We start from the raw sequence: 17,168 nt of genomic DNA, 5'->3' as shown, positions 1-17,168 counted from the left end.
GATGGGGAATGACCTATATCATTTGCTAAGTATAAGATAGATACTGAGTCAGTGAAACTTACTTTAAAGGCACAAAACCAGGACATCCGGGAGAGTTATTAGGCTCACTGAAAATGTTACACGTCAATCACGGCTAATCGATTTAAGTTCAAAAGAGAAATCATTCACCTTTACTACAGAATTAGAAACAGCCAATGCAACAGAAGTTTTTAAAAATTATATTTAATACAAGTGAATAGATTAGAAGATCTGAAAGTTATAAAGCAATATACACAATGAATAAATAATTTGCACAGGAGAGTCATGTCTACATTACATAACACTGTCTAGTATGGGAATACTTAAAAGTAAATCCAGTGATAATGGAGAAAGTCCATAAAAATGCTAACCTGTCTTCCCTTGTATGAAATTGTTCAAGTATAAAAATCCAATACAGTGTAAAATAGTATTCAATTTAGTTTAAGAATAAAAATTGCAAGTATTGCGGTTTCAGAAGAAAAATGTAAAGCAGCATTTAAAAACTACGTAAGACTAGTGTTAAACGAATTACCAATAAATGAAATCTACATGGGCAAAATCAGAGGAAGCATGAAACTAGCAATATATCTTGTTTAAAAAAAATCTAAAAACTAAAATAAACTAAAATGTGTTAATGTAAGAGTACTCTCTTATACAGTGCACATATGAATTTAAATAAATCCAAGTCAACTTCTTGAGTAGGTTAATATTTAATACGCTACATCTAGACCTACTAAATAATTTATGCCATGAGATGAATACATAATTTTACAGTGTCACATCTAAAGTTCCTTTCTTTAGAGTGCAGCATAGTAAAACTTAAAAATAAATATCTTAAATAGCATTACTATTAAGGCACAGTATAAACCACATTATCGTTAACCTTTGAAGAATTGTAATCTCAGTAACCTCGCTGTCTCATGTACTGTAGTCACTAATAAATAGTTTTAAATATGACTCTGAAATAGATACTAAAAAGTGTAAAATTACTTAAAAAGGGGAAAAAAAATAAATGTCCTTAAGACAGTTCTGCAAACTTTGCCTGCCTTTATTCATAAGCCACGAGTCGACACAATAAACAGAAAGAGAAGGTTGCTGTAGTAAAAGCCTGATCCTATTTCAGAATCAGAATTGCTGACACCAGCAGATACAAGTTTCCCAAAATTGAAACAGGATGGGGAGAGGGATTAGAATGTGACAAGCTCATCAAACAAGCACAAGTGATGTGTTCTTTCCAGAACTGTGTGTGTTATTGATTGTCTGTACAGCTGTTGCACCCATTAATTCCACATCACTTGTTCCACAGTTCCACTCATCCACAGGACAGATGAGAAAATAGCTTTGGTGCCTGTCCACCATTTTACCCACTGCCACACTCCTAGATTGATTGTTCGATGCCCATTTTTGAGATAGTAAGAACATGACCTTCTGACTTGAAAAAAGTTCTATAGGCCTTAAGTGACCGCTAAAAATGACAATCAGTGCTTTCGCCATTTTGTTTGTAAAAAGTCTGCTTTTAAGTGTAATTCAAGCTACATATTGCTCGCTCTGTATTCCCTGGTTCAACTAGATTCAAACAGCATTTTCTAACTGGTAAAAGGCAGTTTTGCTTCCCTGATACTATAAAAAGAGCAAAAATAAAAATCCCATTACAAAAGTGAAGTTCCATTGTTACTCCTGGCGTCATTTCATAGTGGCCTTTCATTTATTCAGGCTCTTTGGGATTGATTTCCAAAATTGTGCCCATTCCCCTCATTCTTACCTCCTTCTCATCTAGAACACTACCCGGAGTACAAAAAAAATAATAACTCTGCTTCACGATAGCATCGCTGCTTTTTTTTTTTTTTTTTTTTAAAGCTGTTAAGTCAATGTTAACTCTCTTATTAGCTACTAAAAATTGGAAAATTGGGAGGGAAAGAGAAAACAATTCAACTTTGATCAGATGGCTGGTCTATTGCATTCGGTCTGTTTGCAGCTGCTGAGGCTGGTACTGGCCAAATGCTGCAGCAGCAGCAGCTGCCGCTGCCGCTGCAGCAGCTGTCCCAGGTGCCGCTGCGGTGATCGGCTGTTGGACTGCGTAGCCATAGCCCCCAGCGGTGACATATCCTGCAGCAGCTGGAGAGGCTGCATAGGGGTACTGGTCATAGGCAGCAGCGGCGGCAGCAGCAGCGGCAGCTGCTGAGTATTGTGCGTATGCAGCTCCAGTGTAATCAATGTAAGGGGTGGTGGAGGCGGCAGCTGCTGTCGGCTGGACATGTGGAATGACCACTCCAGGCTGCACAAAAGCCTGCGGATAGACATAGTGGGCAGGTATCCTGTTGAGAAACGGAAAACGAAGTCAGGCGGTAGTCACCTCCTAGCAGCAGCATTTGTTGTTCAAAGGTAAGACAAACTCAAATTTAGTGGTTATTATGAGCATAGGGTTGCCACAATATCCACTTTCTAGGGGTCCATTGAGAGAACTCGGGCAATAGCCAAAGTCACAGAGTGAGTGCCCCCAAAAGAACTGGACCACAAAAAGATGATGACACCCTCCCTGCTAGAATTTTTGTATCTGGTGATTTGGAGCCATTGAATACAGTTTATCAAGAGTTTGGTAAATAAATCAAAATTCGTGAGGGCCATGTACATAAGAGATGTTTAACAAGTGTTCAATTGCTGAAGACTTTGGAAAATTCTGTAATGAGTTCATAAAAGGAAAATGTTTCATTAAGTAAAAATTCTTAGCCAAGAATATAGGACTCCAAAGGTAGTCCATCATTATTCACTTCTGTGGGGTGATCACCAGTTTGTCGAAAGTAACGTCAACGTTAACAAAGTTTGTACGTTTCTTATCATGGCAACCCTACTTGAAATCGCTATGCAGACTCAGCACACATTAATCTCTCTGCAACCTCAGTCACCCTTATTAAAAATAATAATTAAAAAAGGAAGCAGGCGACAAAATAAAAAAAAAGGAGTTTAAAAGTTCACAAGTGTGGTAAACACAGCAGAATCACACTTCTCAAACGAACTGTAGTGCAGCTCACTCTGTCACAAGAGGCTGTCGTGGAAAGCTACAAAAACGCTATGAACATTCATGGCAGTGATTCCCAAAGAGATGTGCAGCACACTTATTTTCTTTCTTTCTCTTTTTTTTCCCCCATAAAATTCATAAGGACACAACGGTCAACCAAACCTGTTTTGACTATCAGGCACCTGAGGGTCAGCCAGCTTGTTTATCTCTATGTAAGACAGACAGAAGGGATTTTGGGGAGATGATAAGGTTGAGGGAAAAGGCAGGACAGGGAAGTACAACTAAATATTTCTAAAATTAACAGAAATTTAAAAGGTTCACATGACAAGAAAACTTTTTTTGCACATCTATGAACTCTCGTTTCATCCTCCGAATCAGCAGAAAAACATTAACGTGTTATGTTTGAAATCTGCCCTATTCATTGATATTTTGTACAAATCAATTGTATAATCATGTGTTATCCTGCAAAAGTTCAAGAAAGTCAAACAAAACCAGGTACCTTTTAAAATTATACATTCACAGATAAAACAAGACAGACTCCAATGGCCTTACTTAAAAGTTAATGCAGTTAAAAAAAATAAATCACAAGAGGTATTTAAACAAAAACTCCATGCATCTCCACTCTCACTCTTGCAATTTATTACTGCCTGTTTGAAGCACTACCACAAATATCTGATTTCTCTTCTTCTTTAAAATAATCTCCATCAAAGCCCCCTATAGTTATGTCTAAAAATATGACACTAGAATGCTATGTGGTTGTTGTCAAGGCCAACTTATAAGAAGTACAAGCACAAGGACCAATCTTCCAATTTCAAAGAACTCAAAACACAGAACAGCACATGTAGGTTGTTCAGAAACACAGATTTTGCTTTGCCTTTTCAGAGTTTGACTGAAAGCACTCATTAATGAACATCCATGGAAAAGATGAATTTATCACAGAGGGTAGTGGACTGTGGCCCCAATGATAAAAATACACTCCATTTTACCAGACTTGTAGATCTTTCCCAGTGCCAGGCGAAACGACGTCATCAAGTGTTTCTGAGGACATTCAGAGATGTTCTTAACTGCTTGTCAGAAACCAGGCGCGTGGTCATGCACACGCTCAGAACTCTGCTGCACGTCAGGTGCCTGGCTCACTTGGGGCGACAGGTGTGGCTTTATGAAACGCTGTCCCTGGAGGCTGCCACACCCACAACGTGTAGACACGGCTAAGAGAGCCTACTCTCATGCCAGTTTACATGTGGTGACGGACAGCAGGGGCTGCAGCTGGGCTATTTTTGATCCTGTCATGCGACAAGGGTTTCCAGTGGGTGAAATGTCTTTATAAGGCCAAAGCAAAACATCTATCAGCTGCAAAGGCCAGCCAGTACGGATCTCACTGACACTGAAACCTTAACCCCTTGTACTCCCAACGTTCCAAGAACAACACTGTAGGTGCTAGGTTTGTCTCTCTGAATAAAGGTGTTCACTGAAAATGTTTATCTCACAAAAAGGCAGGGGAAAGCGTTGTGAAGAATGCATTAAAAGACAGGCAAGGTTGCTCAGGAGGCTCTAGCTCTGCATTTCCGATGCATTAAGAAATAGTTTGGATTTCACAATATCAAACAATGAGAATATAAAGTTAGTTCACTGGATCATCAGACTTCTACGTGAAGTCTGGCAAAGGTTAAATAGACATCTGGAAGGCAAATGAACACCTAGAACGCTTTAAGGCTTAGGGAAAAGGAGAACCCAAAACCTAAAATATCCTGGTTCAGGAAGGAAAGCAGAATTGGACTAAAGGTTCAAGCGGCACTTTGGAATGAAATCCTGAATTAGGAATTCTTTTTAATGGTCTAAGAAACCCATGAAGGTGATCTGGGAATCTCTGCCCTATTGGATATCTACCAATGTCCTTTCCTTCAGTTAACCAAATGTGCATGCCTAGCAGTTAGAAAAGTAAAAGCGCAAAGCAGATACTTCTAGTAATTTTCTTTTCTTTTTTTTTTTTTTTGAGAACGAGTTTCACTCTTGTCGCCCAGGTTGGAGTGCAATGGTGCCATCTCAGCTCACTGCAACCTCTGCCTCATGGGTTCAAGCAATTCTCCTGTCTCAGCCTTCTGAGTAGCTGGGATTACAGGCACCCATCACCACACCTGGCTAATTTTATATTTTTTAGTAGAGATGGGGTTTCACTGTGTTGGCCAGGCTGGTCCTGAACTCCTGACCTCAGGTAATACACCTGCTTTGGCCTCCGAACGTGCTGGGATTACAGGTGTGAGCCACTGTGCCTGGCCACTTTTGGAAATTTTCAAAGAAAATTTTGATTGACATCTCGCTATGACTTTTGAAGCAACATTCTACCTGGTTTCCTCTTCCAATCTCTCTCACACCAACTGATGACAAAGTCTCCATCTCATTCATTTGCTCAAAGTAATCCTTGGCCCCTAACAAACCAAACTCAGTGCTAATATCTTAAGCCTTGGCATTCTGGGCCGAAAAACCCAGACTGCTGCCTCTGGCTCCAAAATGCCTTTCTAGTATTTCCTTCCACCTTTTCTCAAACCCAGGTCAGCTGGGCTCCTTTATGTTTCCTGGACAAGCTTCACATGCCCAGATCCTTGCCCTTTATTCATGTCATCCATCCCTCACCGAGATGCTAATCCCCACAGTCTTTACCTGCTGAAATGCAAATCCCATCACCCTAGCTCTAGATAGCGCTCACTACGTGTAGAGCCTTCAGAAATTTGCTGTATCTTTTAGTCTCATATTTTTCTTTTTTTATGCTATCTTAACACAGCCTCATATTTTGCATATGTGAAATGGACTAATAATCTCAACCCTGGGTGGCTGAGCATTAAATAAAATTATCTGTGGGGAGAGTCCACAATGACTTACGTAGTAGGCACTCGATAAGAGTTCCCTAGCCGTCACCTTTCTTTAAAATGTAGGTCAGCTTCTACCTCCTTCATGAAGACTTCTGAGTCCCAGTCGCTGCCCTGATGTCCCTCTCTCTTATCTGAGGCCACATGGTCAGCCCTTCTTGGTGCCTATCGGCTCTTACTGGGTTATGAGAGAATAGAGTTTTGTCTTTTGGTGCTACAGCTTGACAGAGGGGAGACAACGCAGCTCCTGAGATCAGGTAGACCATGATTCTGAACCTAGAATCAGACTCTAGCACTTACCAGTCCTGTGATTGGTAAAAGCTAATTAACCTCTCTGCGTCTTTGTTTTGTAAAGGATATTAACAGTGCCTTCAACAAATACTTACTGCAAGAATTAAATTATATAATTTATGTAAATCCCTTATCATTACAATCCATATGGCAGATGTTTGGTGAGTGTTACAGTACCTCCTGCTCTCCTTACTGGACACTACAAATACTAAGCACAGCATTAGAACACCCAGCATAAAACTGAGCACTTACAGGGGTACCGAGTAAATAAGTATGTTCAACCTGATCTAGACTAGCCCAGAAATTTCTGCTCACAGACCTGTAGCCTCCCCTCTCCAAGTTTTCAATAAGGAAAAGCTTCTTTCAAACATAAACTACAAAATATTGTTCAGCAAGTCCACAAGTTTTTCTATATCTGCCCACTGTGCTACATCAGAAATTCCTTTTAGGTCAGGGTTTTGTCTTCAGAGGCCCAAAGTCACCTGGGGGCCATTTAAGGACCACATTGAAAAGAACAGTTCAGTTACTAGCATTTCCAATAAGTCAAGTCAAATTTGAAATTCTGAAGCTTCTTTCCAGGCCTAACACAGGAACATGTAGCATTCCAACAGAATTTAGGATGACCAGGTGTGATTTGTTAGGTACAGACTCTGAAATTAGAGCAGTGTTAAGAACCTCTTAAAAAAGAAAGAGAAAGCTGGCTTGGTCCACCTGGAAGGCTATCCACTTCTAATAAGAATCTCAAGCTCAGACAATTTATGCACACAGCAATCATCACCATCCTTTATAAAAACAGTTAATATTAAAAGTGAAAAACAAAAGGTTGCTATCAAAACACGCCTGCTTTCAGATTTCCCTATGACCATCTTACACTGGCGGTTCTAATTTTCCTGCATTACCTTCTTTCTTAAGGACTGATCTATAAAAACTTCCACAACCAGTCCAAATTCCCATGCCCAGCTCTCAAGATCCACCTCAGTCTGGTTTCTCCACACACTGAGTCTTCTCCTCTATGCCTCTGCTTAGGCTCACTCCATCCTGTCCCTCCAGCATATCCAGTCTTCCTTTTACCTGCCTAAGACACACCCAGTGGTACAAGTCTAGTGCAGGTGCACCCGCCGCACGCACCACAGCCTCATTCAACTCCTCCACCTCGTCTATTTTCTTGCTACTCTGAACTCCTTTTGTACTTGAAACAAGACCACGTCATACAGCAATTAGTAATTCCTGACTAGTTTTTGCATGACTTTTGCTTCCCAAACTAATGTGCAATTCCCTCATTTTGCATCACCCACTGGCACAGTGAAAAAATAAACACAGGCAACTACCTTTGATTCAGTTTTATCGCCGTTTCAAGATTATTGGTGTGAGCTCACCACTAAGCTCATGTCACACCTTCAGATACATGCTCTCCTCCCTCATCCCACCTTAAACAGATAATCTAAATGAATTTCCCACAGAAATAGCTGAACCCATCAACCCACCATGTGTTGTCAGTATCTGGGTTGGGTTGGATGGGGTTTTGATAAATAGCTATGGACATAGGAAGACCCTTTCTGATCATATTGAACAGAAGACTCTTCCACAGCTAAAAAAAAAACAAGAGGTGGCAGTAACAGTGAGGTACTGAAATGTTTAAGAGAGAGTTCTAAGGAGGTGGTCATGGCAAATACAATGACTCTTCCAGGTCCAGTTATTGTTGTTTTCCTTTCTAAATCTATTCTTAGAGGCACATGGTAGACATCTATCTATGCAGACAGATTCCAGCCTTCCAGGTTACACAGGGAGACGTTTAGGTCCTAAGCTAGAGAAGAGATTATTATTGAGGGTGAAATACTCTTTCAACAACATGAACATTTAAAAAGAAAAGTAAGTATCCAGCATTAGAGTTACAGGAATGTTGATCAGGTAGAATACAGACAAAACAGGGTTTAGTGTCCAGGATAAACTGAGGCAGGGGGTGATCTCCCACCCATGTAACCTCTGAATGGAAGAGAAACGGGGACCTTGGAACAGGAAAACTGGTAATCACAAGACCCAGAGACAACACAATATGAGCAGGTGCTCACCTGAGTTAGGTCTGAAAGGTGAAAGTTAGTGCTATGCTACTCAAAACAACTGGCTCCTGTTGGTAAAATCTGATGAGAGTTGTTGAACCTTTAAATTAGATGGCCTAAAAGTGGGTACACATTGCAAAAGAAAGAACCCCATTCCCAGAAAACAGAAACTTAGGACATGCAAGCAATGAATCTGTATTCTGACAAAGAGAAATCACACAATTTAGCACTCACTACAAAAATATGGTTAAATAGAAGTCACAGGCTACAGCTTTAAAGCAAGAAAAAAAAAAGGCCCTTTGCTTCCCATGGCAAAGTCAAAAGTCAACACCCCTCAACACCACCACCAAAACCAAAACGCAAAGAACCCCTTCCCCGAGGAAAAGAAAACAGTTTCACTACAGCTCTTTTCAATTAAGTAAAAAGCACACAGTTTAGCTATCAACACCACTTCATTACTGTAATAAATAAAATAAAGCACACGAAGGGCTATTGACTATTGTGAAAAATAAAAACAACAACACCAACATCCATGCATCGTTAATCACCATCTGAGCTTGTGTGTCTGAGTCTACTGGTTACAGAGTTTAATTCCAAACAGAACTATTCCACCTCTTATCATGGTATCCTTCTGATCAGTTAGCTTAACTGTATACGAGCCCTGTCAGGTTAGAAAGAGATAAATAAAATTGAGTCAAGTTGAACAGTAGTAATGGTGATGGGACACAATCGTCTTGTACACAAGTCATACCTGGTATTTTTGTTTTGTTTTGCTAATCATAAGCTCAAAATTTGTCTCGTTTGGAGGCTGCATACTGGGTCAGATAACTTGACTCATCTAAAAATATTTATAGTATCAGCATTAAAAATGCACAAATACATATAAAATGCTATAACCAGGAACATTCTGTGACATGATGATCTTATCTGTATACAACAGAGGCAGGTTAACAAATGATAGCCATACTGAAACTTAAGAAAGCCTGATTAATCAACTTACCCGAAAGGTCTTTGTATAAGGGCTGGATGAAGCTGTTGAACACCAAAGGCAAAACCTAACAATAAAACATACCACATTCTTTATTTGTGCATGATTAGGCATTTATTACTCCTACATGTAAAACGCAATCACAACTTTTACTCATAAAAGATAACCATTCTTTTGCTACTGTAAAGAAACTATATATGTCTGTATCTTTTTGAAGTCAGTTTTACAAATGCTATCACTGATTCTAAAGAAAGGTTTTAAAAGGCAAAAAGTGGAAACTTTAAAAAAAATCTGCAAAGTTTAGTTGACAGACGCAGAATCAGACCTTGGGAAAATGTTCATGAAATAAAATTAAGAACTGTAGGACTTAACAATAAAGTTACATCTCAAACACAATTTTGAACCACAATCTATGAAAAGTCTAATTTGGAACATTCTGGGGTGCTTCAGACAATGCTCTGGAAGATTATGGGTTTTACAGTTTAAAAGTATTAAAAATTCACACAAAAAACAAACTCTCCTTCTTTTTCTGGATACGACAAACCTACGTATTAGACAATTTTTTTAATGCCCATGAATATTTGTACAAGCACTTACTTTCTTGACAACCTAGTTTCCTTTTAAACCTGTTTGGATGGAAGTAAATCTCAGATGGAAAGGCTTAGGAGTGAAGAGGACATGATTTAATCAAACAAGTAAAGTTGCCTGTGCAAGGAAAAGATTACATTTGCTTAATAATCAACTGTCAACTGTTTTCGCTAATGCAAAGGGCAGTCTTGTAAATGATCCCAAAGACCATGTTTTCCTATAGACAAAAAGCTGCTCCCTTTCGGCAACTCCTAGCTGTGTGACTTAAACTACTCATCCCTAAGTGTCAGTTTCTTTGTCTGTAACATAGGGTTCTTGGGTAGGTGAAATCTCTATTTTCTTTGATTGCTAATACTCTGTGATTTATGTGAAAGCTTTCCCATTTGGAGCTGGGCGCGGTGGCTCACACCTGTAATGCCAGCACTTTGGGAGGCCTTGGCCAGTGGATAACCTGAGGTCAGGAATTTGAGACCAGCCTGACCAACATGGTGAAACCCCATCTCTACTGAAAATTCAAAACTAGCTGGGTGTGCTGGCTCATGCCTGTAATCCCAGTTACTTGGGAGGCTGAGGCAGGAGAATCACTTGAACCCAGGAGACGGAGTTTGTAGTGAGCCAAGAGCACACCATTGCACTCCAGCCTGGGCAACAAAAGCGAAACTCTGTCCAAAAAAAAAAAAAAAAAGCTTTACCATTTGGACATCACCCCTACCCGTTATGCTTCCCTTGGGTCCATGTTCAAGTCAGATTGCCTGCTCTGAGCACAGTGCAACTGGTGCTAAAAAGAGAGACACCAGTAAGTGGGGAAGTATATAGGGAGTCGACAAATTTGGCCCCATATAATCCACATGTGAATTATCTACAGGTGGCTAAAAACTGGAAAACTAAGAGCAAACTAAAAATGTATGTCATATAGGAAACAGGTGAGTCATGACTAACTCTTCTTCCTGTACAAACTTGTTCAGACCCTCAAGATCTATTTTTGCACACAGGTCCATTTCCAGCCCTGAAAGGAGTATTTACAACTCTCATTTATGTTTAATGCCTGGGTAGAATAACAAGCCGAGGCGGTTCACGTTTACTAAACACATCTACGGATACTCAAGAAGCAACGTCTTCTAAATTAGAGAATCATCCCACCCCTAAGGGGGGGTTCTCAGAGAGGAGGGTAGGGGAGGCAGATGTTTCTCACCTGGTTGCATGATCCTTGGTTTTGCTCCTAAGTATGCCAGGTTCACATTGGCCTTCCTGCCATCAATGATGGGATTGGGATCCTTACAGGCTCTTTCGGCAGCAGCCCGGTCAGCCATGGTGACCTTAGCAACATACACACACAGACATACATACATAACCTCTAAATTAACCCCTGAAGGAAATCAAGCCACACTGGAGAAGTCATTCATGATAAAACTGAGACCAAACTTTTTTTCTTTGCTTTTCTTCTTTTGGCTGGACCCTCCTCCTTGATCTCCCATTTTAAAAAGGCCGGGGGCGGGGGGGGGCGGGGTGCGGGTAGAGGAAGGAAAAAAGAAAAAAATACTCTATCCCCGCCCCCCGCCCCGAAATCTTAAGGGTGCTAGTAAGGCCTAGCAGAGCTTTGGAAGCCTAAATTCTTAGAACGCTAGATCCTCCTTCCCCCGACTCCCCCGCCCTCCAGGTCCCTAACTCGGCCTCAGAGTCTCCGTTTTCTTTAAAGAAAGTCCAGCCTCACATCCGCCCAGCGCTCCCAAGCTCCCGAAAACACTCCCCAACGACAATAGCTATTGTCCTACTCTGGGGCTCCCTGCTCTTCGGCAGCTCAATTTGCAGTCTGAAATCTCTAGGAAGCTTAATATGCTCTGTTTCACTTCGGCAAAGAGCCCTAGGATCATCCTTTAAAAGTGCCTACCTTTGCCATTAAAAGGCGGGGGGATGACCCCAGGGGGAACAGCCCCACACCTCGCGGGGTGTCCCCTCCCTACCCCAGCCAGAACACCAGACGACACACGCATTTTTTTTTTTTTTTTTTTTTTACAAAGCAACAGCACGTTTAACAACCGGCCTCCAACCTGGGAAGGCAATTGTGCGTGGCAAGGACCCTTCCCTCGCAACCCTCCGCACCCCAAATCCAGCGGTCATTACCGTTCTCTCCTTCGACTCATGCCCTGCCCCGCCCGGCCCCCGACCTCGCACTTCTCCGAACCCCGCGAGGCGGGCGCCGGCCTCTCCCCCAGCAAACTTTCAGTTCACCCGGGAGCGAAGGGGCAGCGCCGCTCACCCCGCGGGGCTCCTGGCCGGTCTCGCCGAGCCCCGCGCTCCAGGCTCCCGATCCTCCCGGCCAGCGCCACTCCATCCCCGGCCCCCGCACCCCCGTCCCGGCAACTTACAAAGCCGTAGCCCCGGGACTTGCCCGTCTGCCGGTCGGTGATGACCACCGCCTCCTCGATCTCGCCGAAGACCTCGAAATACTTGCGCAGGCTGGCGTCGGTGGTGTGGTAGGGCAGCCCCCCGACGAAGATCTTGGTGTACGTGGTGTCCTTCTGGGTCGTGTGCATCTTCGCGCCCGCCCCGCGGCTCGGGCTCCGGCTGCGGCTGCGGCTCGGGCAGCGGCTGCGCCTCCTCCTCCGGCTCCGCGTCTCCCGCACCCTTTCGCGGCCGCCGGGGGCCGAGGGCGAGCCCGGGGGCGAGGGCGGCGGCGCGGCGGGGGCGAGCGGCCGGGGGCGGCCGAGGGCGCGGGGCGCGCGGCTTCCGAAGTCGCCAGCGGCCCTGGAGACCTGACTTCGCTCTCTGCTCCCGCCCCCCCTGCCGGTCCTCACACGGATTCTCCGGATCGTCTGGATTAGAATCCGGCTCTGTACAACGTGCGGGCGCTTTCCACTCACCCGGCGGGGAGGCCAAAAATAAAAAGAGAGGGTGGTCCTCGAGCGAAGAAGGGGGTGCTTTAGAGGTAGCTTTTTCTTCCTTAGGAATCAGGTGCCTCGGGTGGGGCGCGTGAGGGTCGGCGGGGAGAGCGTCCGAGCGCCGAGGCGGGCGCGGGGCGCAGCGGCGGCGGGGCCGGGGGCGAGGGACTCCGCGCGGCTCCGGCTAGGCGCTGTCCCTCCCGCCGCGGAAGCTGGAAGACGAGTGGCGAGGACTGCTCTCCACCTCTCTGCTCCCTTCCCCCGCGGGCCGGGGGTCGACGCCCGGCTGGGGAGGGGGGCGGGCCGGACGCCTGCGATTGGCCGCGGCAGCACCTGGGGCGCCGGGCGCCGCCGCCCCCCAGCTGTTGGGAACAGCTGCTTCTCTCGCGGCGCGGCGCGGCGCTGGGGCTTGGGGCTCCGGCTCTGTAGCTGGGGCAGGGCTGGAGACGGCTGGTGGCGGCCTGGCTCTTGGCGTCGCCTGCTCTAACCAGTCAAAGTCTTAGGGACGCGGCGCGGCACCAGCAGGGACCCAACGTGCGGGGACTGTGCCCGAGGTGGGAGCTGCGTTGCTTTCCAAAGTAGGCGACGCGAGCTCTTCGGGCTAGGCCTCGGTGACAGGGCCGGCGACCTGGACTGGAGAACTGGGGTCTCCCGAGGCCTGGGGCGATTCGCTGAGAGGCCAATCCCCTCCCAGGCGCGGGGAGCCCAGGAATTCTGCCGAACGACACTCAAGCTGGGCACCCTGGGGTCTGAAGAGTGAGAAGGAGGGCCCCAACTTTCCCTTGGCCCCAAAAAGCCGGTGCTGAGGACAGCCAGAGAGGTAGAGCCAGAAGGAAAAGAAAGATCTAGCGCTTGGGTGTAGTTGGGTAAACCATCAGCTGTAATTGCTCACCGTCCAGCCAAATCAAGTAACCAGAAACACCTATGTCCATCAGGCACCGCCTTCTATTTCGGAGGACCATAAATTAGTACTTCAGCCCCCACAGTCACCAAATTTGTCTTTCCTCCCTTATTCAGGAAGATTGGTACAGATGTCTCAGCATAAGTCTTTTTTTTTTTTTTTTTTTTTAAACAAAGAATTAATCTATTTCCTTCTATTTGAATTACAAGAATGTTTAGTGGCCTGACTTCCATTGTTTTTAATCTGGATGTAATTGTAAAAGGTATAATTTTTGAAATCAACTTACTGCATAACCAATGGCTTCTACCAGCAGACCTGAAAGCATTTGTAGTACATAGGGCACCCCATACAGATTTATTACTTTACATCAGCTTTTTGCACCTTCTTTTAATTGAGAGTTCATTCAATTAGGCCTTAAAATCATTCAGACATACTTGAGGTTTGGATGAAATTATTTAGTGTGAGCAGAAGGTTTCATCACATTGTTAGTGCACGATTTCCTTTTAGGTCCTTTCTACCGGAGTCCACCCTGCAGTCCTTACATTAATCGCCCCTGAGCTGCACCATTTATTCCATTAAAACAATTCGGTAAGTTAACCATTAGAAAGATGCATACTCTGTTTCTCTCCAGGGCACCTTTGCAGTCAACCCAAGATGAGAAACGTTGCACTTGCAAAGGCTAATGGGAAGCAAATATTCTTGTGCAAAACATTAAATTCTGTTTTTCATCTTGCTGACTTCCTTGTGAGGTTGACTTTTTGTGGTCATTGATTTCTTTAAGTCTGAACCCCCAGTAGGAGATATAGAGAAATCAGAAATCTATTAAAGTTAGAAACATTTTTTCACCCAATGAAAGCAATAATAAAGAATTTTACAGACAGATGAGAACCAGAAAGTGAAATTGTAAACACCCTCTCCTCATTGCTTCGGGTTCAAAAAGGACTCTGTGTGCTGGTATGATGAAAGATAATTTTTAAAAATTAGAAAAACAAAGCAGGCGGGGAAAGAGAGGAGGCGTGTTTTTTAATATTCAACATCCATCTTGTGGCGTCATTTAAGAATTACTGTACTTATATGACGCTCAGGCAAACCCTTTTGTGAGGGGAAGCTACTTACAGCGAAGCCTTAGAAGGGTGCCTGTGGCTGTCTCGCCTCTCTTCCTACCTGGATTGGGAGCCCACCCTGGAGGGTACTCTCATAATATCAGGGAAGGAGGGTGTCTGGGAGTGTAGCCAGCAGCTAGGATGTTCACTAGGTAAAGTGATGAGATCTACAAGGAAATTCTGATCCCGGATTGGAATACTTGTGTTGTAGAACTCAGCTTCTGGAAAGAAGATGCTTCCTTGCCATTGTCCCTCCCATCCCTTGCAACCCTTGACTGGAGTGTTTTTATTTTTTCAAGGGAAGAGTAAATACTTGATCACTTTGCCTGAAACTTCGCCTGGATGGTCCCTAATTTTGAATTCCAGAGATAGTTAAAGCATTACTAATACATTGGTATTATGTGAGTCACTGAGAACTAAGGTTAAGAGGGATGGAGATTCCTTATTTTCCAAACCTATTTAAACAGAAGCCAGAAATCATATCCAGTTCATCTCAAACTTTCATCAAGATCCTCTCCCCACTACTTCGCCCATGCAGGCACTGTGGTAGGCATCACTGATGTCCACTGTGGGTTTTGTTTTACATCTACACAAAGGTGGGCACAGTTAAAATGCCCAGATCCTCATTCTTGGCGGATTTATGAATCTGAGCCATCAAACTATGTAGCCTTGGGGCCATAAAGTCTTTCTGAATTCAAGTTTCAAGGTTAAGTACCAAATATTTCTGTACAATTACCCATCACAAATTCAGGTTTGAAAAACAATGCTTGGATAATCCTTTTGCTTTCTCAGCTGCTTTTTGGCAGAGAATACTTGTATATTCATGGGCCTTGTGCAATATGATGTGTGCTTCTTTGGAAAGAAAGAATCATAAAATACTGTAAAAGTTATAAATAGGTTCCACAAGCTTGTCATGTCCAAATTAGTACATATGGATGGTCCTGAAGTTTTGGTTCCTACTCCATGGCAAGATCAATATTATTTTATTACTTACCATAAATTATTGTCCACTTTGTTCAAAATCTTTATCTGACTATAAAGGCCAGAACCAAACTCAGGAGTTTCACATTCATTTATAACTGTTTTCTCTTTTCCCCTTCCTTTTTAAATTAATCATGGAAATCAACTCCAGGCTTATAGCCTTTTAGAATAATTCTGAAAAAAAGAGAGTAATACTTTATGAAGATTGAGGAACACTATTCTGGTTTATTGAGTCTTCTACTCAGAGATAATATTGCTTTGGACAATAAGCCACCTGAAGCAGGGTGACACTCTTAGGTGTCACTGGATCTCCTGCTGGTCATTAAAATCCTTCACAGGGTTTTACACATAGTTGGCACTAAAGAAATATTTACTGAAAAAAATTGATTATTTATTTATTTTGAGATGGAATCTCGCTGTGTCGCCCGTGCAGTGGCAGGATCCCAGCTCACTGCAACCTCCGCCTCCCAGGTTCAAGTGATTCTCCTGCCTCGGTCTCCTGAGTAGCTGGGATTACAGATGCACACCACCACCCTCGGCTAATTTTTGTATTTTTAGTAGAGATGGGGCTTCACCATGTTGGCGAGTCTGGTCTCGAACTCCTGACCTCATGATCCACCCACCTTGGCCTCCCAAAGTGCTGGGATTACAGGCGTGAGCCACTTTGCCTGGCTGATATTTTAAAGATACCTACCTTCAAGCTTGATGGGAAGAAATACATTCTTGGTTAGAACTGACTACCTGTAAAGTGGGCACTTTTTTTTTTTTTTAAGACTGTGTACTTTTAAAAATAATTTTTAAACAAAAATATGGCTTCAGTGAAGTCTTTTGTTTTGGTTGTTTGGAAACATTTTATCTTCTTTTGCATATCCATGTGAGCATTTTGATGTAAAGCCAACAGGTTTTCTGGCGTTTTGAGAAGTCCCGTCATCAGCTGTATTTCTGTTTCTTTGGGCGGGTTGCTAATTCTCACTTAGTAACAGATAACAAATGTGTGTGATAGGTTATGCTGCTATTTTAGTGTGCGGAAGAATTGGCAGTCAAAAACCTAGTCAGTTCAGCTCAGACCCACCTCTGGGGGAGTATTCTATTCATGCTGCATTAAACCACAGCTAAGCTGGTAAATAAAGTGAAATGGAAATTTGTGCCTGTTATTCAGTCATTAAAGTCATAATGCCTCTTTTACACTGAAAATCCAAAAACCAGAAAGCAGAGTAGGATTATTTGAGGGACAGGCAAGGGCAAAAATCAAAGTGTCCAGGGACAAAGAAGTTCATTGCCAGCATCAATGTGCCAACAATTTCACCCTGTCGGTGTAGAAGTAGCTTTCAGTGTACGCACACTTTAATTTCTATTATGTAAACCCGAAAGGCAAGAAAGAGAAAGCAAACGTTTTAAACCCACTGTGTGCTCGTTCACATTTTAAACTCCGAGTGTCCTTTGGTTTTAAGTCTTTAAACATTGAGTCTCCGAGCTGCCAAG

At 43.4% G+C, this 17,168-nt stretch overlaps 1 protein-coding gene across 2 annotated transcripts; it reads right to left on the bottom strand.

The window, feature by feature from the left end:
- Positions 1-202: 202 nt before the first annotated feature.
- On the bottom strand, positions 203-16,107 carry RBM24 (RNA binding motif protein 24). Of its 2 annotated transcripts, none has more exons than XM_017521624.1 (4): positions 12,189-16,107; positions 11,015-11,138; positions 9,247-9,301; positions 203-2,333 (listed from the first exon to the last, which is right to left on the bottom strand). In XM_017521624.1, exons 1-4 carry the CDS (start codon positions 12,354-12,356, stop codon positions 1,970-1,972), a joined length of 711 nt encoding a protein of 236 aa, XP_017377113.1. In that variant the 5' UTR covers positions 12,357-16,107; the 3' UTR covers positions 203-1,969. The 2 variants fall into 2 exon arrangements, with proteins under 2 accessions (XP_017377113.1, XP_037591942.1); XM_037736014.1 differs by lacking the exon at positions 12,189-16,107 and adding an exon at positions 11,595-11,933.
- Between the last annotated feature and the right edge of the window lie 1,061 nt (positions 16,108-17,168).

Source organism: Cebus imitator, unplaced genomic scaffold (assembly GCF_001604975.1).
Source record: "Cebus imitator isolate Cc_AM_T3 unplaced genomic scaffold, Cebus_imitator-1.0 Scaffold21, whole genome shotgun sequence".
In the NCBI taxonomy this organism is placed as follows: domain Eukaryota; kingdom Metazoa; phylum Chordata; class Mammalia; order Primates; family Cebidae; genus Cebus; species Cebus imitator.
This window is presented reverse-complemented; position numbering and strand designations above follow the sequence as displayed.